This window comes from Microcaecilia unicolor, chromosome 4, assembly GCF_901765095.1.
Source record: "Microcaecilia unicolor chromosome 4, aMicUni1.1, whole genome shotgun sequence".
NCBI lineage: Eukaryota > Metazoa > Chordata > Amphibia > Gymnophiona > Siphonopidae > Microcaecilia > Microcaecilia unicolor.
The window spans coordinates 92,991,900-93,016,557 of NC_044034.1; the positions used below are offsets into that span (position 1 = coordinate 92,991,900).

The 24,658-nt window shown below is 40.4% G+C and overlaps 1 protein-coding gene across 1 annotated transcript in view; it reads right to left on the reverse strand.

Annotated features, from left to right (window-relative positions):
* LOC115468631 (cytidine and dCMP deaminase domain-containing protein 1-like) overlaps positions 1-24,081 on the reverse strand; it is a 51,673-nt gene extending 27,592 nt beyond the window's left edge. The window contains exons 1-3 of the mRNA XM_030200474.1: positions 23,893-24,081; positions 16,657-16,760; positions 7,149-7,326 (exon numbers count right to left, since the gene is read on the reverse strand). Of these exons, the coding sequence (XP_030056334.1) occupies positions 7,149-7,326; positions 16,657-16,760; positions 23,893-23,977 (367 nt within the window). The 5' untranslated portion in view covers positions 23,978-24,081. The remainder of the gene's footprint in view (positions 1-7,148; positions 7,327-16,656; positions 16,761-23,892) is intronic.
* Between the last annotated feature and the right edge of the window lie 577 nt (positions 24,082-24,658).

Here is a 24,658-nt window from a genome sequence, read left to right on the forward strand (position 1 = left end):
ATATTTAGAGCGTGGTTGAAGAAGTCATACTGAGAAGAACATAAGCCTGTATTTTTTAGTTAACACACTATTAATTGTGGAATCTATTGCTGGAGGATGTGGTCAAAGCCAGTAGAATAGCTGTGTTTAAAAAAAGTTTGGATGAGTTTCTGGAGAACAGATCTGTTAAGAATTATTAGCCAGGCAGACTTAGGGAAAGTCACCTCCTACTGCCAGAAGCTGTGAGTGAACAACAGTGAATTGATCTTCCTATTAGGATCTGCTGGATACTTGGACTGGTCCCTGTTAGAGATGAGATGTTGGGCTCAATGGATCATTTTCTGACCTAATAGACAGAGTTTCTTTTTTTGTATATTTAACATTTTTTGTGTATTGAGATTTGCAAAAGCTGTACAAAACACAATGATAATTATCAACAAAAACAATGCAATAAAAAGAAAAACATATCACCCTATCAAACTTCTCTTTTATACCCAACTGTATTTCAAGCAAACAAAATAAACGGGGGGGGAGGAAAGAAAAATTGAAAGACAGAGAAAGATCCAAAGTAATTGAAATAGGAAGGGAAAAAATGCTAAGCAGAAAACCTCAAACATAATAAAAGCCAGAAAGAGGAGATTTCTGTCACTAGTGAAACTCAAATTACATAACATACACCAAATGCGCTTCCACGTTCCAACAGTTTTGCATCTTTCAGCGGTTAATCTTCATAATCGGTACCCGTAAGCCTCCATGTAAGTACAGATGGAATCCCCTGGTCCTTCCAGGCAGCAGCCAATGTCAGTTTAGCTGCATAGAGCAAGTGGCGAACCAAACTAATCTGAGCATTACACAGGACTGGAATAGTTCTGTTAAACAAAAAAAAATATACCAGCACCCCACCATATCTTCAGCCCAGTAATCCAAAGGATCTGAAAATGAATACTTTTCCAGAAAGCCTTAGCTTTCGGGCACATCCACCAGATGAGCCCATGGTATCAGAGACCCCCATACTCCTGCCAACATGAGGGATTCGCATGAGGATACCAGTGACTTATTCGATCTGCAGTTAGATACCATCTATAAAGTATCTTAACATTAATTTTCCTTAACATTGGAGGCAATAGCAATGATAGCCAAGGATTGTTCCATAGAATATCAGTCAGATGGCTCATATGTTACCCCTAGCTTCTGCTCTCACTTATGCTTATAAGCCAGATCAGGTGGTCTAAGATCCCTAAAATAATTACAGCGGGATGATTGCTTGCCTGTCGCTGGTACAATGACCTTGTAACGGGGTTTGTTGTTGTGGCTCAATCGCTGAGGTGTCTTCAGTTGTGAAAGAATGAGACTTTCGTCTATAAGGGTGCCATCAATTGAACTGTGGATTATCAGGACATTTGTGTTGCAGCGGAAGCGGAGTGATTACCGCGTTATGGAAGGATCTGTTTTATACAACTTTGGGGATCATGTTGGACAGTTGGGGTAGATGAAATTGTGTTATTGGGTTATTGTGGTGAAGCACAGTTTTTGAGCAACATGCGAGACTGTATGCGGATGTATGGGAATTTTGAGATGTAATAAATGTTACAGTGGATATTATGATAATGTTATTTGTGATCAATAATTAATTAGTGCAGTATATGAGTAGATGATACAGCATGACTAATTATATAATCAATTGTAACCCTTGTATGTGTAATAAAATAATCATAGGGTATACCCACTAAATATTTGGCAATCAGAGTTTTGTTGGTTTGATGAACCAATGAAGAACGCAAAACAGCAGCCATTGTCAGATCACACTTTTAAAACCTTTTAAGAAGATATGGTGAGTAATAAACAATTTTTCAAAGGGTATTAATTATAGGTTTTGGCTTGTTTTTTTTTTCCTTAAATAAAATGCCTCTAAATTAGCATGATTCTTTATAGCAGGCTCATCCAGGTTCAGTCCTTCAGGGCTGCAAACATCCCTAATGAATATGAATGAGCAAGATTTGCATTGCCACTGCATCCGTTATATGCAGATCTCTCTCACAGATACTTATTAGGGATATCTTGAAAACCTGCTCTGCTTGCAGCCCTCGAGGACTGAACTTGGATAAACCTGCTCTACAGAAATTTTTCTTGGAATCTACATTGAAGGTTTTATAATGACTCATTTTGTAATATCCCTTCATGTTTTTACTTACTATAAATTTAGAAAAGCCAAAGTTTACGATTTAGTATCATCAGAAAGGTACAGTAGGTTTTTAGGTGGGACTTGAATATGATAAGAGAGGCATGGTGCACCAGATCAAGATTATTCCAGGGCATATAGGAGGTAATTCTGTAACATAAGTGCTAACGATTACTTGCCAATTATATGTGTAAATGTTTAGAATAATGTACTGTAACATGGTGTCAGAATTATTGAGCAGATTATGCTGAATCAGATATACCAATTTAAAAATGCAGCTTTTAAAAGATGTATTGAAACTGCATTTCAATACCTTCTTTCCCCTTTTCCCTGGGAACTCAGAGGAAACCCATAAACAAAACATTTGCCTGTCATCAGAGGTATACCTGCCCCCTCCCATCAGCTATCAGACAAATGGGCGCCAGGACATCTGCAGAAAGGAAAGACTTATAATGTGACCATGTGAACAGACTACAATAACCATAATGCCTTGCAAGCTATCCAGTGCAAACCAGGAAGCAGGTGCTGGAACTCTGTGATCATATCCTCCTGCAGCTTGCAAGATATAAAAGCAAAAGCTGTTTCCCCAAGAAGCAGATTCTCTCTTCAGCTGCAAGCAACTCAGATCCATTCACTGCAGAAGCCCTGCTCCCTGCTCCTGACCACATGGCTCATCACAGCATGCTTGTGACAAAGACTCTCCTGTAAGTTAAACTGTAACCTTAACTTTTAAACTGGCTACCTTACTTAAGTACAGATTATCTGTAAAGATCTCTTAAAAGAACTATATCTCTCTAAAAGACTTGAATGATAAAGTTGTTAAAATGGATCAAAGGATTATGAAATTTGAAACAGTACAATCTACTATGATTAAAGACTTGACGAGCCTAAGGGTTAAAATGGAAATCTTTGACAATTATACTAAAAATTGTAACCTCAGATTCGTCAATTTTCCTAAACTTCAGAATGTTGCTCCTATGGAAATGTTGAAGCGCTATATGCGCGAAATACTATTAATTCCTGAACAAAATTTACCACCAATGACTATGGCTTATTATATCCCTGGGAAAGACCTAAATCAACCCGAAGCTCCATTAGATGTCTCACTTTTGTTAGAGACTTCGGATATTGATCTAGCGACTGCAGCCACATTAGTGGCAACGGTCGCATTGTTACCAGACAAGAGTTGGATTTTTCGTCTATTTTTTCGTAACAAAGATAAACCTTTTTTAGGTTTTAAAATATTATTATTTCCGGATGTCTCTAAGGAGACAAGAAGACGGAGGAAACAATTCTTGCTCTTTAAGCCGGAGATTCTGCACTTGGGGGGTACTTTTTTTTTAAGATACCCCTGCAAGTGCATAATAAGGGTTAGAGAAAAAAAATATGTATTTACAGAACCTGCTCATGTGTCGGCACTTATAGCCTCAGTAAAAGTGGAAAAGCGCTAAATATATAAAATAACTCTGCCTAGTTGAATTAGTATGTCTTCCGATATCTATTTTCCTTGTAATGTTTTTTCTCCTTTTGTTTTCCGAAATCTTGGATCTGAATTTATGGACTTGAGTATTGTTTTCTTTTGAAAACGTGAGGAATTCACCTTTTCCTTTATTATAATGATTGAGTATGTTATTGTTAAATGGATACTATCCTGAACAAGAATTTTGCTTGTAATATATTTAATAATATGAATAAATAAATAAAATAAAAGAACTATATCTCGTTTGTAACCTTATTTATATGATTGCATTAATCATATTGTAACTTAATAAATCTTTTTGAAGCTAAAAATATAGTCTCTTTGTGTCCTGGGTGCATAACTTTAAATCTGGAAATGCAGGACACCGCATTTCAACAGCGATATTTAATTCATTGCAATTGTAATTATTGTTGCTTTAATTAGCAACTGGTGGAGAATATATATATATATATATATATATATATATATATATATATATATATATATATATATATAAAATTATAAACATTAGCAAGTGCTCTAGAGCTCTTTCCCCCAAGATAAATCATTTCTTGTAACAGTACAAGGTTAATACAATTTTGAAATACTTAAGCTTTCTGAAGTGGGACCCAATATCAAACACTTCAGAAAGCTTAAATATTTCACAATTTTATTTTAACATTGTACACTGCATGAGAAAATGCGATGATTGCTTACCTGGTGACTGAGTTTAAGATCTGATGGTCTGTGAAGGTCCGTCTGAAAACGTATGAGCATATTTAAAAACTGAACAGAACATTATTGAGAAATTATAGCTGATTTGTTTTTGTTGAATATCATAATATGGGAAGAGAATTTTGAGTTTTATAACTATGTGCCAGCAGTTAACCCACCTAATTGTTTCTTATACACGCATGGCCGAAGCTCTAATCTATAAGGGCGCGCCTAAGTGGCATCGTGCGCATCTGCGAGAGGGGTGTACAAGTGAAGGTGGGGCATGGGTGCGTCTCCCACTGATGCACACACTTTATAGAATACTATAAGATGTGAGTATAAGCTTGCAGCGTTTACATGTGCTCATTTATACCAGCTACAGACCTGCTGTAAGTGGTGAATGTACATTTTGGCAGACCAATGCTGGTTTGAACTAGTATTCTATAACAGAAACTGGGCACCCAGATGCCATTAGATAATTGGTGCAAATCATGCTGCATCTGGGTGCCCAAATGTGGATGCCAATTTACAGAATCGGTATCATAGCATGTATTTGTATAGATGGGCAGAGCTCAAACTTACATAACACACAGAATACTGTAAGTCGGTGGTTCCCAAAACCTGGTTCTCGAGGCACCCCAGCCAGTCAGGTTTTCAGGATATACACAATGAATATTCATGAGACAGATTTGCATGCACTGCCTCCACACATGCAAATCTCTCTCACATATAGTAACATAGTAGATGACGGCAGAAAAAGACCTGCATGGTCCATCCAGTCTGCCCAACAGGATAAACTCATATGTGTATACCTTACCTTGATTTGTACCTGCCTTTTTCAGGGCACAGACCGTACAAGTCTGCCCAGCAGTATTTCCCGTCTCCCAACCACCAGTCCCGCCTCCCATCACCGGCTCTGGCACAGACCGTATAAGTCTGCCCTCCACTATCCAATATTTACTGTGGATATCCTGAAAGCCTGACTGGCTGGGACATCTCCAGGACCGGGTTTGGGAACCACTGCTGTAAGTAATGTGAGTATCTGCAGCACTTAGGAGCTCCCACTTACAGCAGCTCGGAAGCTGGTATAAATGCAAAGTGCGAACAGATTTGATTATGCTAACATTCTATAAAGGAAAGTAGGTTCCTACAGTCCTTCATAGGATACGCTCCTATCAGGTGCCCTGTTATAGAAGTTCCTTCATAGTGCAGCTAGGTTGGAAAGCATGGAGAATTGAGTTTGTAACAGAGGAGAAGATAAGCAAATCTGATGTTTTAAATAATGCAACGGAGAGCCCACTGGAGGAAAAAATAAAAAGCTCAGCAAATCATTTTGCTCTAATTTTCAAAATTAAAATTTGGCAAGAGGGAGTGGCCAAGATGGCAGAATGGCAGTTTGGAGCTCCATACCTGCTCAGCATTTCTTGGTTCTTCTTTGAAGCTTTCTTTTTATGACTATGCCTCATACAAAGCGAAAGGGGATTCTGAAGGCTCTTCCTGTGCCAGCTCGAACCTCGTTGAACGTTTTGTCTCCAAACAATCTCAGGAACTGCCAAGAGAAGAAGGCCCTGCTAAGTGTTTGGGTGAGGAAGCGTCCATACTCGAGGCAAGATGTTTCTCTGTCCCCTCCAGCATCCACTGCTCCACTGTGTCCGGCAGCTGTTCGCGCCCTGTCCACAGGTGACCTGGAAGCAGTTGGTGCTTCTTCGGAACCCTGAGGCATGGGGGTCAGGGATGCCGAGGAGTTAGCTGTCGATGTGGAGATAACAGGGTCTGCAGCTAGTTCGCTTGAACCCACAGCGGTGACTCTGGAGGTAATCTGGAAGATTCTGAAGAAGCTGGACTTGACGGTCAGTAAAGCATCTAATGAGATTTCTGGCTTGGCGGGTAAGGTGGACTTGTTATCAAAATCTGTTGAGAAGGTTAAGCAGGATGGTATGGTTTTTTTTCCCAAAAGACCCAAACTGAGAACTGAAAACTACTGTTTCTACAATACTGAATGAAAGAACTGTGATGCAACGTAAATTTGAACAGTTGGAAATTTATAATTGCAGATTAAACCCTTGAGTACTTAATTTTCCTTTAGGCAGTTGGTCTAGATCACATGGAATACTTCAAAAAATATGTGGTTGATTCAACCAAATATTTTTTGGGATCTGCACTGGCTGAGTAAGTACTGGATCAAGAAGAAAATGCTTTATGAGATTTATCTGAAGTTCTGGAAGTCATTCACTGTTGTTCACGAAAGAGTTACTTTGTTAGTCTCATTTGTTTTTGAGCAAGATCTGAACTTGGTAATGAAGCTGTACTTTTGTAACTCTAGAATGACTTTAAAAATTGTGGTTATTTCCTGATTTGACTAAGACAACTCAGGATTGAAAGAAAGAACTAGTGATGCGTGTGGAGACACAGGATTTGGGAGCTACTTTTTACTAGCTTCCCCCCCACCAAATGCTTAGTACAATATTTAGGACTCAAGTATACCTTTTTCATTTCAGTCCAATTAAGAGCTTTCTTTGGACCTTAAGAAAATCTCTAAATAATTAGTTGGATATTATTGTACTCTGCCTTGAGAAAGCGTGTTAAGGCTATTCCTCAATAATTGTTATTCCTTTTACTCCCTGTATTATTGTAGGTCTCTCTCCTCACTTTTGGTGGTATAAGAAAGAATATTATTATATTCCTTACATTGTTTCCTTAATTAACAAATGCTTATTTGTTTTTTTCTGTAGCAAGTATTGTTGCTTATGATTTATTTGCAAATGATAATAAACAAATTTAAAAATAAATTGGCCAAACCTTTTGTTCCTTACTTACCATTCACAATCATTTTTAGGCAAGCTGAACAAGGCTTTCTGGAGAAATAAAGGTCACAATCTTTAAGTCTTGATCCATGTTTAATAACAGCAATCTGGCCTGCATGCAGTTCTGCACCGGAACAATGTAGTCCAATAATTTTCATGTTTTTTACTACAACCAGGCCAGTTTTTAATATCTGCATTCAAAACAAAGATACAAGACAGGAGTTCACATCATTTACAAACCTATAATTTGTTCACATCAATTAACTATGAATATTAACTGGCTAAAGTATTGAACTGTCTAAGAATGGCACAAATATACTTGGAATTTTGAAGTCTAAGAAGGATTGAATTTAACTTCTAAGCACCAGAAGGTGCAGGAGTGGCGAATGGAGAAGAATAATATGAACTCCCCTTCTGATGATGCAAAAGGTGGGCAGAAGGATTGGGGGAGATGAAGCAGTTCCCCTATGAGGATGTGTAATAAGGGTGCTGCCTCTTCCTTCCCCGTGACACTTTCCTGTGTGATGACGTTCCATCATACTTGCCCTTAAAAAGTGTGTGGGGGAGAACAGGCAAGGGAGATGATTCTACTCACCTTCGCTTCCCATATTAACCTGCTATGGAAGAAAACACCATTCAAAATAGCTACATCTAGTCAGATCATTCTTCGACCAAAAAGCCTTTACACTACTAGTTCAAATGTTACTCCATCCTCACTTGGATTACTGTAATGTTCTATTGCTTGGTACTAAAGTGTCAATAGCACAAAAATATGCAAATCACACAGAACACAGCTGCTAGACTAATATACAGATTGAATAGATATACTAATGTTTCAACTCATCTAAACAAACTGAACTGGCTTCCCGTAGCAGAAAGTCTCGGATTCAAAGCTGCTTGTTTAGTTTTTCAAATCCTACAGGGCCTCACCTCTGAACTGCTGACTAAGATCGCTTCGCTATGTCTGGTCCAGACTAACAGACTGAAAAATCAACTGATGCTAGAATCACCGTTCCAGAAGACAATTCAAAATCATTCCCCGTTCTTGGAGTCAAAATATGGAACTCTACCAATTCCCATTAGAACAGAAAACTGCTACCTCAACTTTTTTTTTTTTTGTTACATTTGTACTCCGCGCTTTCCCACTCATGGCAGGCTCAATGCGGCTTACATGGGGAAATGGAGGGTTAAGTGACTTGCCCAGAGTCACAAGGAGCTGCCTGTGCCTGAAGTGGGAATCGAACTCAGTTCCCCAGGACCAAAGTCCACCACCCTAACCACTAGGCCACTCCTCCACTTCAGAAAGATGCTAAAAACCTTTCTCTTCCCAAAGACTACTTCATAACTTCTTCTTCCTAGTATCATCCATTATCCTTTCCTTAATGTTTTTAGTCTCATGAATTAATCCAACAGTCTCTAATGTGTCTCACCTAGAATGTAAACTACACTGAACCCTGGAAAGGGGATATTAGCGGTATATAAGAATTGATTTAAATTTAATTTTACAGTCCAGACCAACAGCTCCTGCACCTTTAAAGGTCCAATGGGATAATGCATTCAGAAAATGCTATGGGGATGAATGTAAGAGGAGATACCCCTTTCACCATGGAAACCCTAGGTACTGTCTACTGTCCCTAGTGGGAATTCCAGGCCTGCATAAATATTTGAACCAAACGGAGAAGAAATCAAATGAATTCATAATGAACTAGAAAAGGCATAAAAGAGAATAAGAAATATACTGTTAAATAAAGCCACCAGTATTCAGTGGCTGAAGGAGCAATTGCATAGCCTGCTTTGCACCAGCATTTATTCCCTTCTCATATAAGATCTCACTATAAATTATCATCAATGAATGGTCTTATGGACAAAATAAGTTAACCCTCAATTTTGCAAATTTGTAGCTTTTTGGATCTAGTGCATCAAGAAATCAATATTTACCTATGGATAAGTGGACTAAGCTAAAAGCCAATGAAACTGGCAGACATTTGAGTGCAATTCAACAGTCTATCTCCATTGACCACAAGAACAATTAGGCCAACCATCTCAGGTATGAAAAATGGATTAGCCCACTTGTCTGTAAGACCATCCAAATATATCAATATCTCCAAACACTCACCATTACCAAACCTTCCATTCTTCACTATGCACTAGCTTCTCTATTTCCTTCTCTTTTAAATACACAGCATGTTGCATTTCTACACATAAGGCCCCTTTGCCATACTAAACTTAATATTCAAATTTTGGACACAGAGTACCAATATAAACGCTAATAAACAATATCATGAGTGAGGGCCATCAGTCTATATATGAAAACATGTCAGACTTTCGTGTAGTCTGAATTTCTGAAAGGAAATCACATGATTTTGAATGTATGTTTAGTGAAAGACAGTTTTTGTAGTGCCCCATATCCTTCCAGTGCCTTCAATTCAATAATCAATAGAGTAATTCATGGCTCAAAAGGGGGACATTCTATAAATGGTGCCAAAAATTAGGTGCCGATAAATTCAGCAGTCGACATTATTCAATAAAGAGCATAGAATAGTGTTGAATGTCAGATTCAGTGCTCAACTTTGGATGCAAGCACTTATGCCAGCTGAAACCTTGTGTAAATCCTGGTGCATAAGTTGGGTGCAGATCCCCACTATATTGTAACACGGATCCCCACCCATGCCTATGCCCCCTTTTGAGTCACGAGCGATCCAATTTAGGCACCTATTGTTACAGAATAGAGTGCAGCCAGATCGGCATCCAAATCATAAATAGTGCTCGTTAGCCTCGATAATTAAATCATTGGAACTCATTAACTATTTTGGGTGCCAATCTGGGATCTGTGCCTCTTTTTGGGCACCCTTTATAAAATCTGGGAGAAAGTGTGTTCCAAATTGCTGAAAACGTCCCAATTTGTATCTTCTATTAAAACAAATCCCAACACAGCTCAAGAGTTATATAACTTTGCTAGGCAGTAGGCAAAGTTACTGCTTCCTTTTAGCTCCCTGTCCCTGCTTCCCTTTTATCTCCTTTTAGCACTCACTGCTATGCGTCAGCCACAGTGATGTTACTTCCAATGCACTTGGCTAGCACTGTTCTCTTTATGTGCGTTGTTGCTATCTCTATGATTTTTACCTCATCTCCTGTATAGGTTTCTGCTGCCGCTTAGCTCTTTGTTTCAGTTCCTATAACTCCTGCTGCTACACAAGGTGTAGCTGCTACACAAGATGCCAGACAAGGTGATGTCACTTCCACTCCAGTACAAAGAACCTGCAGCTACAATGTGTTTGCACCACAAGTGCCAAAGAAGCATGACATAAGAACAGATCCTGCTCCTTGGAGCACCTTTAGAGGTGTCCTTTCCCTTCACTTACTCTTCTTCTTATTCCTTTGTGTTCGTCCTTCCTCTGCTTCAGGGATGTACTCTCTCTCTCTTGGGATTCAGCAGCTGTTGCTGTACATTGGAGATAAAGACTGCTTTTGATACCTGCCAGTAGGTCCGTTTGTAGCCCATGTTGTCTTCTCAATCTACACCATGTTCTCTTCACATCTACACCAGTCTGGTACTCTCTAAGGAATGATCTGCTAACTACGACACAAAAACCCTCTTCTATCTGCTCTTATTTCTTTGTTCCACTTACAGGTCATGTGCATCACTGAAACCTGGCTGTGGCCAGGCGAGACAGCCCCTGGGGTTTTTTTTTCCCTACTACTGTAGGCCCAGTAGATGTGGGGGGAAGGGGTGTGTGGTGATACTTTATTTCTCCCACTTGCAGGCCTCTCCCTGGGCTGCCAAGTCACTTACCCCCCTGTTTATAAAGTCACACTAGCAGCTGCCATGCAGCAATGATGACACAGTCCATACGAACTGAATGGGCTGTGTCGATATTACCACACCGGCTACCACTAGCGCAGATTTGTAAACAGGGGGGGTTAATTACTCAGATACCTCTAGGGGTTTTTTCTGACTTCAATCACCCCACCACCACATACTGCCTCTTTAGATCAATGCTTCTTTCTGGTTGCTGAACTCTGTATGTCTGGTTCTATCTGGCCTCATTCTTTTTACTTTCAGCCAGTATGTGGTTGATCATTACATGATTAGATACACTCTTCCTCCCCAGCCTGTCATCTTTCATAAAAGGCCCTTAGCCTCTCCTGACCCCAATATGTTAGAACATGGACTCTCCTCTATACATTTACATTCACCAGGGGTTTTGCTGGATCAACAATTATCTTCCATTCTCCAACATGCTACTAAAAGTTTCCGTAAGTGTTCTCCTTGGTATCTCACAGAATTACACTTCTTTAAACATGTCGACATGCAGAATTCATATGGTGGAAAAGGCACTCTTTGCCCAGTCACTGCTCTTTTCGCAGCACCGAATACCATGTTAAACCTAGGAAGACTAAATATTCTTATTGTTTTAGAATCATTACCACCTCTTCCAACAAGCATCAAACATTTTGAGGTTCTTGATACTCTTTCCTTCTGCTTCTTCAACTTCTGAATATCAGCCTCAGATTTTCTCCCAGCTCTTTATTTTCAAGATAAGGTTTAAAGTCTCCAGGCTGCCCTTCTGTCCTCCTCTCAGTCGTATTACACATCACTCCTGTCCCTTTGTCATCCCACTCTACCTACTCTCCTTCGTCCCCTCCTCCCCATTTTCCTTCCTCCAGCTGGAATACTTTTCTCTCTCTCACTCCAGCCACTAGATCTCTCTCCATTTTAAACCCTTCTTCCTCTCCTTTAGACCTTTGGCAAGCCCCACTTTTTTGCAAATTTACCTCTCTCCTGTTATTTTTGCCTCTTTTACAAGATATAGGCCTTTGGAAATATGCAACAGCAACACCATTCCTCAAGAAATCAAAACTTAGATCTCTCCGATTCCACTAATTTTAGGCCTATTTCCAATCTCCCTTTTCTCTCCAAACTTTTGGAAATAAAATTATTCATGACCTCTTTATACCATTCTTAGATAAATCACTAGTACTTCATCCTCGACAAGGTTTTATAAAAGGGCATAGTACAGAATCATTACTTACAGCTCTTCATAATGAGATTTAGGAGTTCCCTAGACCAACTTAGATCATCCTGGTTTTGCTCTGTCTCTCTGCAGCATTCGATTTGGTTGATCATGATTTACTTCAGCACCTTCAAGATTTAGGAATTTCAGACAATTTCAGACACAGGTCTCTCCTATTTCAGTCTTATCTTACAGATAGATCCTTTCAAGTTAATCATAGTTCTTCTTATTCATCATCCTTCATTTCTCTATGTGTGTTCCTCAAGGCTCTCTCCTTGCCCCTCTTTAATGTCTCTTCTCCCACTACTAAATCAACCTCTTGGTGGTAGTCCATATTGCTATGCAGTTTCCCCCAGATTCTATAAGCCACGACCAAAGTTGCGCATGCAAATCAGCGAGTGTAGCTGATTTGCATGTGCAACTTAATCGCTTAACAGGCTAATCGGCACCAATAATTGGCCACTAACAAGCAATTATTGGCACTAATTAGAATTTACACACACAACTTTCTAAGTGTATTCTGTAAAGTGGTGCGTCTACATTCTAATGCGTGGATCACAAAACGGGGCATGGCTATAGGAGGGACATGAGCAGGTTGTGGGCGTTCCTGAAAATGACACGCACAGTTACAAATTATGCCCGATCTGCGTCTGAATTAGGCACGGGAATTAAACCAGGTTTTAGTTGGTATAAATGGCTCTATGTGTATTCTATAAACCGCGCCTAACTTTAGGTGAGGTTTATAGAATAGCACTAAGCGTGAGGGTTTTTCAGTGCCAATTTTTAGGCACCATTTATAGAATTTGGTCCATTATGTACAGATTCTATTCACTCTTCCTCAATGGATTCTTCCTCTATTAACCATTGTTTGCATGCTGTGTCTATTTGGCTTCATGTTAATCATCTATTTCTGAATTCTACCAAGTGTGAATCCATACATTTTCCAAATTCTCATACCATCTATCCCTCATCTTCAGAGTCATCCCCTATCATTTCAAGGCACCGTACATATACCATATTTTGGTTATATGATTGTTTTACAGTCAGGGCCGTGCCGATGCGGTAAGCGGGGTAAGCACCGCAGGAGGGCGCCCACCTCTGGAGGGCACCGCCGCGGTGCTTACCCTCGCCCCGCGCCGCCGAGGCCTTTAAATCTTTTACTTGCAGTCGCAGCAGCGTCTGTAAAAGCGGAGCGCTGCCGACGTCTCCCTTCCCTTCGCGCTGTTGGTTCCCTCAGTGTCCCGCCTTCTTCTGATGTCAGAAGAAGGCAGGACACTGAGGGAACCAACAGCGGGAAGGGAGACGTCGGCAGCGCTCCGCTTTCACAGATGCTGCTGCGACTGCAAGTAAAAGATTTAAAGGCCCCCAGGGCGCGCCGCGATCATCTTCATGGGGGGGGGGAGGGGGCGCGCGCCAACTGTTCATCTGCGGGGGGGGGCGCCAACTGTTCGTCTGCGGGGGGGCGGCACAGACCCTTGGCACGGGCCTGTTTACAGTGTTGTTAAATGTGTATATTTCTGATACTGTTTCATGTTAGTTCTATTACTAGGTTTCAATTCGCCATTTCCAAGTTTAACCCATTGACTGTATTTATGCTTATATTTGGTCATTTTACTATCGTTATGCTGTTAACAAAATTGTAAGTCTTATATTAAACTGTACCTGAAGTACAGTGCCTTGGGTGAATCTCTTCATAAAAGGTAGTTAATAAATTCCAACAAATACGATATGATATGAGTTTTACAGATGTTTTTTTTATAAAAAGGTTTAAAATAGGCTCTAATATCAGTGGATGCCCTGTTATAGAATTACCCTCTTTTTTTTATTTTATTTATTTATTCATATTATTAAATATATTACAAGCAAAATTCTTGTTCAGGATAGTATCCATTTAACAATAACATACTCAATCATTATAATAAAGGAAAAGGTGAATTCCTCACGTTTTCAAAAGAAAACAATACTCAAGTCCATAAATTCAGATCCAAGATTTCGGAAAACAAAAGGAGAAAAAACATTACAAGGAAAATAGATATCGGAAGACATACTAATTCAACTAGGCAGAGTTATTTTATATATTTAGCGCTTTTCCACTTTTACTGAGGCTATAAGTGCCGACACATGAGCAGGTTCTGTAAATACATATTTTTTTTCTCTAACCCTTATTATGCACTTGCAGGGGTATCTTAAAAAAAAAGTACCCCCCAAGTGCAGAATCTCCGGCTTAAAGAGCAAGAATTGTTTCCTCCGTCTTCTTGTCTCCTTAGAGACATCCGGAAATAATAATATTTTAAAACCTAAAAAAGGTTTATCTTTGTTACGAAAAAATAGACGAAAAATCCAACTCTTGTCTGGTAACAATGCGACCGTTGCCACTAATGTGGCTGCAGTCGCTAGATCAATATCCGAAGTCTCTAACAAAAGTGAGACATCTAATGGAGCTTCGGGTTGATTTAGGTCTTTCCCAGGGATATAATAAGCCATAGTCATTGGTGGTAAATTTTGTTCAGGAATTAATAGTATTTCGCGCATATAGCGCTTCAACATTTCCATAGGAGCAACATTCTGAAGTTTAGGAAAATTGACGAATCTGAGGTTACAATTTTTAGTATAATTGTCAAAGATTTCCATTTTAACCCTTAGGCTCGTCAAGTCTTTAATCATAGTAGATTGTACTGTTTCAAATTTCATAATCCTTTGATCCATTTTAACAACTTTATCATTCAAGTCTTTTATCTGCTCTTCTTTCTTTTGTAGATCTTTTTCCAAGGTTTTTAATTTAGGTAGTACCTCATTAGACTGTTTTAGGAATAACTGTCCTAGGTTAGAAACCAAATCCCACAAAGCTTCTAATGTAACCTCCTGGGGTTTGACCAGGAGTTCTAAAGGAATTTCAAATCTTACAGTTTGCTCAGATGTGGCACTCCGTTCCTCAGAGTTTCTCTCCTCAATCCGCGGCGTTTCCATGGGCATACTGCCCTCCAGTCCAGCTCCAGATGTAAAAACAGCTTCCATTCGGCGTTCTTCTGGGCCCCTGCCCTCTTCCGGGGTGGACCCTGTCGAATCCTCGAGGAATGAACTGGCGCCAAGCGGTTGTGGAGGAGGGGTGCGCTCGGCGGGGCTCAGAGTGACTTCAAGGCCAGGGAGCGCCGAAATCTCCAATTCGCCGGCGTTTCCGACTGGCAGCGTTCCGCCATCATGAGTAACTCCCTGGGGTCTCAAGTAACGATCCAAAGGACCAGGTAAGGAGGGAGTTAGCGGGGAAGCTCTAACCGCTAATCTCCCTCTCCGTTTAGGCATTTTTTTTTGTGTAGAGAGATCGAGACCCGCTAGTGCTTAGTAAGTCGCGGCCATCTTGGATCTCCAGAATTACCCTCTTCATGTGCATAAATAGGCTTTTAAAAAAATCCCCCTTCTTAAATGAGGGTAAACTTATGCATATGTAAACTGTATGCACATATGTTGACCTGGATTGAAAAAAGGAGATCGTGGGGAACAGGGGGTCCTTTATTAAAGAGAACTAGCGTTTATAACGAGTGCTAATATTTAGGGCGCGCTAAACATTAGCAACATCCATATATTCCTACGGACGTTGCTAACGTTTCACGCACCCTAAATATTAGGTCGGGCTAGAAATGCTAGCGTGCCTTAGTAAAAGAGGCCCAGATTCCACAAAGGTCACCCAAATTTACACACCAAAATTGGATGTCATCCTGAGATGCTCACTGGTTAACGAGCCAATTAGAAGCAATAATTGGGTGCTATTATTCACATTAATTAACTCCAATTAGGATTTGCATGTGCATTTGGATGTTTGCTATTCTGTAAGGTGATGCACCTAACTCCCACAGTGTGCATCTCAAAAGAGGGTGTGACCATGGGAGGAACATCAGCATGTTAGGGGCAAATCTGAAAATTTGTGTGTGTAATTACAGAATACTGGGTCAGTGTGACTAACTTGAACACCAGCATTTACACCAGGTGTGTCTGGTGCCCGTAGTTAGGCACGAGATCCGCACTTATGCGCTACATGGGTGTGCTGATTTTTTACAGCACCTAATTTGGAACGTCATTTACAGAATCTGGCCCATACTGAATAAAATATGCATGTAAGCATATAAACCTTAGAAAACAAAGAGAAAATATAAATGTATGCAGATATTATACCCATATATTCATTCTGACATTTGCTGGTATCAGCACAGGGAAAAGTAAGCAGGCGCAATTTATATTTAGCACAGTTATAAAATTACTGCAACACTCACAGTGATGTTTTTTTCCTATCATGATCAAGGTGTGACCAATGGTACTCGGACAATGGGCAGAATTTCAGCTGTGGTCAAATTCATCTTCATCTGCCCCAGAATCACGGAATTAACAATTCTATGGTCATGGTTGATAATGAAACATAATATAAAATGAACTCTTTTGTCAGAAAGATATTTAACAATATAAGTTCAAAGGTAGTTTCAAATTAGAACAGCATGAAATCACATTTTAGTTCACCTGGGATTTCTTTTCTTGTGGTTGGTGTTCATTTGGTGGGAAAAGTTCCATCCAGAGACTCAGTAAGGTGAAAAGGTTGACTTTAGAAAGTCTTGGAGTCTGACCTGTATCAGCAAAATATTAAAAAAAAAAAAGAGTTTATATCTAGGAAAAAAAAGGTGGGAAAATACATATAAACTAAAACAAAATATCAGTCTTTATCTAGTTCAGAACTAAAGGCAACATTGCTTACTGAGGCCCGTTTCCAACAGAAAGGAAACGGGCGCTAGTAAGGTTCTAGGGCCCCCTCCTCCTCCTCCTCCTCCTCCTCCTCCTCCCCCTCCCTTACCCCCTCCTCCTCCTCTCAGAACCCCCCTCCCCCCTCCTCTGCTCTCAGGACCCCCCCACTCCTCTCAGGTTTCAGGACCCCCTCCCCCCTCCTCCAAGGACCCCCTCTCTCATGACCCCCCCTCCTCTCTGGTCTCATGACCCCCCCTCCTCTCTGGTCTCAGGACCCCCCTCCCCCCAGTCTCAGGCCCCCCTCCTCTCTGGTCTCAGGCTTCCCTCCTCTCTGGTTTCAGGGCTCCCCTCCTCTCTCGTCTCAGAACCCCCTCCCCTGTCATCTCAGGACACCCACCCCACAGCACCCTCTCTCTCTTTCTATGGCCTCCGACTGCAAGCAGGACGTGTGCTGCTGCCCCTCGCCTTCGTTAGTGCCGGATGTTGTTAAAAACTTTTTACCTCCTCCAGCGCCGGCAAGAGTGAAGGGGAGCGAGCACGCACGGATGCCGCTTCACAATGGGCGTGGTACTCATACGGGAGTGGGGCCGTCGGACTGCAGTGGGCCCGGAACTCGGACGGACGGGAGTGAAAGGAGGGAGGGAGGTAGGGGGTCATGGAACTTGGGGGGGGCATTTGTTTACTCACCTCTGGTGCCTGCTGCTGGGTTCCCTTCCCTCTCACTTCCCTTTGGTCCGCCCTGTGACGCCATCCCCAGGGCGGACCAATCGGAACTGTGTTATGAACGCAGACAGCCAGACGGAGGTGCAAATCATTATATAGAATGATCTGTCAAAGCACATGAAATCAACAATAATGCCTGCTAGAATCTGGTATGCTAATCAGGTGCAGTTCAACAACTGGGATTAGATAAGGAGAGGACAAATTAATATCCATAAAACTCTACTATGGTACTCTCTATTAATTCATTTTTATTAAAAAGGGAAGAGTGGAAGAGTAGCCTAATGGTTAGTGCAGTGGAATGAAAACCTGGGGAACTGGGTTCAATTCACACTGCAGCTCCTTGGGACTCTGGGTAAGTCACTTAAGGGACCTTTTATCAAACTGCGGGAAAAAGGGTCCTGTGCTAGCGGCACCAGTAGAGAAGCAAGCTGATCAGATTTGGAATTCTTTGCATGTGGTGGATGAAAAAATGCTAGAGGGTTTTGTGAAAGGTTTATCACCTTCTAAGGCTCAGTCAGATCGATGCTTGACGTGATTGTGGCATTTTTTAAGAACTTGGTGAATAAATCTTTGCAGGAAGGACTCTTGGTAAACTCTCTTAAAGAGGCAAGCCATGGCTAAAAAAGTCATCACTTGATGCAGAGGTACAGAAAAATTTCAGACCAACATCTGTTTTGCCATTTTAGCAAAGGTTACTGAAAAAGCTAGGTTATGTCAATTAATGGAATCTATAGAAGAAAAACATTTGTTGGATGATTTTCAACATGGCTTTAGGTCTGATCATAGTGTAGAATTCTTGCTTTTGTCAATGTTGGACAAGTTAAGAATTGGTATGGATTAGAATATATGTTTTTGTGTTGTTACACTTGATGTTGCATCTGCTTTTGATACTATTGATCACCAGCTTTTGCTTAACACATTGTCTGACTTTGGAATTCGTGGACAGGTGTTGTCTTGGTTTCATTCCCAATTGCAAGGTAGATTGGTCTCTACAAGTTTTCCAATTACACGAGGTGTACCAGAGGAGTCTGCTTTTTCAGCAATTTTGTTTAATTTATTTATGGTCTCTCTTGGAAAAGTGTTCCAGAACTTGCAAGTTTCTTACAAAATGTATACAGATGTGCAATTTTTCTTTTTCTTTTTGAGCAGCATGGTTGTGATTTAACATTGAGGTAAAAAAAAATTTTAGATGAGATTTGTGAATTGGATGGTACAACATAAAGAGCCCTGTTTACTAAAGGTGCACTAGCGTTTTTAGCGCTTGCTTAAAATTACACATGCGCTAAATGCCAGAGACACCCATATGGGTGTCTCTAGCATTTAGTGCATACTAAAACTGCTAGCACATCTCTAGGGCAGCTTAGTTAACAGGGCCCAAAATGTCCTTGAATGTGACAAAGACAGAAATAATTTTTGTGGGAAAGGGAAATGGGACTTGATATATAGCCTTTCTGAGGTTTTTGCAACTACATTCAAAGCGGTTTACATATATATTCAGGTACTTATTTTGTACCAGGGGCAATGGAAGAACTTTGGACTCATCTTTGTTGACATTTGATTATTGGGGAGAAAAGGTTATTGGGAAACTATTTGTTTGCAGTCTTGGAGTTTCTTTTTGGATAGTAATTTGACAATACAAAACAAGTAGACCATGTAATTTCTACATCTTTTTCCAACTTCGGGTTTTGAGTAAATTGAAAGTTATAGTGACACCTTATGATTTTCGAATGATTGTGCACAGCCTGGAACTAACAAACAAAAATTGATTTTTGCAATTCTTTGTTGTTGGGTATGTCATCTTCCCAGTTCCAGGTTCTACAGATCATCCAAAATGCAGATGAACAGTTGATTACTGGAGTTTCAAAATCAGAACATATTACTTCAATGTTAACAAAATTACATTGGCTTCCTGTAATATACAGTTTTATTCAAGATTCTTGTATTGATCATCAACGTATACATAGAATTGTTCCTGTATACGTTTGCAATGTTTTGAGAATGTATAAACTGGGAAGAGCGTTAAGATCTGAGATATCTCAACAACTTTGTTTGCACTCTCCAACATATCATTATGTGGAGACAAATATGCAGGCTTTTTCAATTGAGGATCCATCACTATGGAATGCTTTGCCTGGACATTTAAGATTTCATGACAATGTTCAGCAGTTTAAACATCTTTTGAAGACATTTCTTTTTGAAAGCCTTTCTGAAAGAATGAAGTGTATTGTAATAATTGCTCTTTTAGCTAATTATGGGAATCTATTAGTTATTGTTTTTATTGTTGCTTATGTTTCTTTTAAGTTTTATTGATTATGTATGTTTTATTCTTTGTTACCCGCCTTGAATAAAGGCAGGATACAAATAAAATAAATAATAAATTGGGTGATGATGCCCCTGTATAAGACTCTGGTGAGACCTCATTTAGAATTCTGGAGATTGCACCTTCAAAAGGATAAACAGGATGGAGCAGGTCCAGAGAGCAGCTACTAAAATGTCAGTGGTCTTCGTCAAAGCATAGGGGGAGAGAATTAAAGATATCAACATGTATACTTTGGAAGAAAGGCAGGAGAGGGAAGATACGACAGGTATTTAAACGTTTCTATGCGGCATAAATCCACAGGAGACAAGTCTCTTTCAATTGAAAGGAAGCTCTGGAACGAAGGGGCACAGGAAGAAGATGAAAGAGGATTAACTCAGAAGTAACCTGAGGAAATATGTCTTCAAGGAAAGGGTGGTGAATTTGTGGAACGGCTTCCCAGTGGAAGTGATGGAGACAAAAACAGTATCTGAATTCAAGAGAGCTTGGGACAAGTACATAGGATTTGTAAAGGAGTGATAGGGAGAGTAGACGGCATGAATGGGAAGACTGGATAGGCCATATGGTCTTTATCTGCCTACATTTTTCTCTGTTTCTATTCTAATACCAGTTTCTGAAAAAAACATAATAATAATAATAAAGCAGGAACTTAGGAAAACTAAGCTCCCACTGTCGGTATTAATAGTTTTTGTTCCTAGCTCAATCCATATTTCATTAATTTTTCACCATTCATATATTTTTTGATGTACTGATACCCGAGTACTGTGAATATTGCATAAATCAGCTTTTTCACACAGGCAATGTATGTGAACTTATAATCTAATTATTTTTTTCTTGATGCATTTATACTCATTTTATATATAAATTCATATATAAAAGTATTGTTTTTGGCTATCTAGGTTTTACTTTGGGGCTCACTTTCAAAGCACTTACACACAAAGATGGGGCATTTTCGAAAAGGACGTCCAAGTTTCGGTTTGGACGTCCTTGCAAAATGGCGAAATCTAGGGGCGGGGAAATCCGTATTTTCGAAACAATATGGACGTCCATCTTTCGTTTCGAAAATACCGTCAGGGACGTCCAAATCCTTAAATTTTGCCGTCCCTAGATTTGGATGTCCCTAGACAATGAACATTTCTGATTTTCAGCGATTTTCGAAACCAAAGACGTCCATGTCAGAAACGACCAAATGCAAGCCATTTGGTCATGGGAGGAGCCAGCATTTCTAGTGCACTGGTCCCCCTGACATGCCAGGACACTAACCGGGAACCCTAGGGGGCACTGCAGTGGACTTCATAAATTGCTCCCAAGAACATAGCTCCCTTACCTTGTGTGCTGAGCCCCCAAAACCCACTACCCACAACTGTACACCACTACCATAGCCCTTACGGGTGAAGGGGGGCACCTACATGTGGGTACAGTGGGTTTGTGGTGGGTTTTGGAGGGCTCGCTGTTTCCTCCACAAACGTAACAGGTGGGAAGGGGATGGGGCTGGGTCCGCCTGTCTGAAGTGCACTGCACCCACTAAAACTGCTCCAGGGACCTGCATACTGCTGTGATGGACCTGAGTATGGCATCTGAGGCTGGCACGACAAATTTTTAAAGATGTTTTTTGAGGATGGGAGGGGGTTAGTGACACAAAAAATTGCAGTATCTACTAGAGTTGAAAATTGTAACCTAATACTATGTAAGACAGGAGTTCTCTCTATGACAACATTAAAATAAGTGCAATTTAAATACCTTGATGTTGTTAACAGGGTGTATCACAGAAGTGATTCAATTTAGCACTTAAGAATAAAATTATATTCTATTGCTCAGTGGAGTTTTTCTGCCCAATGATAGAACTTAAGCGTGAGTTACATTTTTAATGAAAGAAAGGATATCATAATGCCTCTATTTCACTCCATATGTGCAATTCTGGTCACTGCTTATCTAAAAATGACAGATTAAGAAAAGGTGCAAAGAAGAGAAACAAAAATAATAAGGCAAAAGAAGTTATGGCTCTTCACACTGAAGAGGAGATAGCCGAGGGAAGATGATAGAAGTCTATAAAATCCTAAGAGGAGTAAAACAAGTAAATGTGATAAACGTTTTACTCTTTCAAAAAGTACAAAGAATATGGAGAAAGAATCTTAAGGGCCCGCTGCTCCTGCGATATTCATCGGGGTTGGTGTTCCTCCACTTCTGTAGCCAACCTCCTTACAATGAATTGGGAACATTTAAAACAAATACTAGAAAATATTTTTTCACTCAACTCATAGTTGGGCTCTGGAACTTGTTGCCAGATAATGTGGTAAAAGCAGTTATAGTTAGGTTTAAAAAAAAAAGGTTTGGCCAAATTCCTAAAGGAAACGTACATAAGCCATTATTAAGGTACAGTCCTGGGGAAAGTTACTGCTTATTCCTGGGGGTAAGTAACATGGAAACCATGCACTTTTTGGGATCTTGCCAGATACATGCAACATGGATTGGCCACCTTTGGAAACAGGATAGTGGGCTTCATCTGACCCAGTATGGCAATTCTTATGTCCATATTCTTCCTTTTCCAGTTTGGAGTTTTATGTAACATTCAGGCACTCCTAGGCCATGCATTTCACAAGTGACTGGATGCTGTTTCTGAAGTACTAAAATCTATAACATGTTTTAATTCAGTCAGTATTAATGAATAATAATTAGAATTTTTATAACAATGATACACACCTTAACAAATGACTACTAGATTCAGTATTTGTATTTTCTGACTTGAGAACTTCAGCCACAGCTCAAATTCATACCGATAGCATTATTTATTTTATCATTTGTAAACAGTAACTTGATTTTAGTATTGTCCAGTACAGTTTTACCATTTTATTCCTTGTCATTCATTTCTCAGAGAGTGATGTTATGATGCTATAATTCTTCTTATTCGATCAGCGAGACCAAGGTCCCAGTCACGGATGTTAAATATTAACTATTTAAAAAAGATTAAATGGTAAGCACAGTCTTTGTGCTTAGTTAACTAAATATTTATTCCTAGGAGCTAGGGTCATGCTGCAGTTAGCCTGCGGCTGACTCCAGACTTTCCTTTCCCAGCAAGCTGCAGTTTCACAGGCAGGGTAGCTATTGGCCAGCTCAGGGAGCATGCTGGCAAGTCAGAGAAAGGGCAATGAGCAAGCAGGAACTACAGGGAGGGAAAGGAAAAACGTTGACACATATGGTAAGGTATCCTAGCAGCTACAGGCAGCTTGATACATGAATACCATTAGCGGGGCTTAAAAAAGGTTTGGATTGCTTCCTAAAGGAAAAGTCCATTGACCATTATTAAAATGGACTTGGGGAAAATCCACAGCTTATTTCTAGAATAAGCAGCAAAAAATGTACAGTTTTGGGATCTTGCCAGGTACTTATGACCTGGATTGGCCACTGTTGGAAACAGGATGCTGGGCTTGATGAACCTTTGGTCTGTCCCAGTATGGCAATATTTATGTACTTATACAACCCATTAACTGTTTAAATTTCAGTGATTTAAATTGATACTTTCTAAAGGCAATATTTACATCAATATTATTCCCAACAGAGGAAGTCAAAATTAAAACCACATCTCTTATGAGTGCTTCTCAGTTTATTTATGAATAAGCTCCAAGCACTGGGTTTGAGTCATGAGCTGAAATAGTCCCATCTTGGCTTTCTGGTTGACAGAAGACCTGTTTATATATAAGAGGGTTGGTTGTTCATGGTCCTAATGGCGGTGTGACAGGACTTTAATACCCTGTTAAATCCTGACTGACCTGAGGATTAAACCATCTCAACCCCTCCCCTGTTAAAAAAAAAAAATAAAAAGTAAAATAAAAACCTCTGGCAGACTTTAAATGCTGTTATTCAAGCCTCCCGCTGACAGCTAGCATTCATTCAACATTTCATCTGTCACTCACTCTACATGCTGTCGATCTGTCAGTCTCCTCTCAAGCTGCCAATCTATCAGCCTCCTTGCCACTTACCCTGCATGCTGTTAGTCTGAGTGCTGGCCTCCTTACTGATCGCCGCTTGATGAGCGTGGAGCGCTGCATCCCGCACGGCATGCATTAATACCCCCTCACCCCGACCCAGTCCACCTGTAGCGCGACAGCGCACCTTCCGCTTCCAACCGGGCACCGTGTGTACCCGCGTAGCCACCGGACCAATCGTCGCGCCGTGCGCTGTGACGCAACAAAGGAGGGGGGCTGGGACTGGGAGGAGGGGAATGGGGAGTACGTGCTGCTGGGCAAGGAGGAGCAAGGAGTCTGTTGTTAAACCTGCTTGGGAAGCAGGGAGCGGAAGGATATGTGCGACGTGCGTGGCTGTGGCTATTTATTTATTACATTTGTATCCCACATTTTCCCACCTATTTGCGGGCTCAGTGTGCAGAGTTGCAGACAAGGAGGTTTGATTAAGAACCTTCTTGGGTGCAGAGAATCCAAGGACGGAAGAAGATGGGAGGAACTGGTTATTGGTCAGCTATGCAATTTATTTGCGGTGCAATATAAACGAGTCAAGGTCAGGGAAAATGTTGCGGTGTAGGGAGGAAACGATGGGAAAATGGTCATGGCTTCTTTTACTGTATTGTTTGTTGGCAGAGCTTTTATATTCATAAATTGGATTCCACTCTCGTTCAGAAGGGTGTGTATCTGGATGAGTTCAGTTATTAGCAAGATACAGTTATTTTAGTAGACAAGGAGGCATATTTTCAAAGCACTTAGCCTTCCAAAGTTCCATAGAAACCTATGG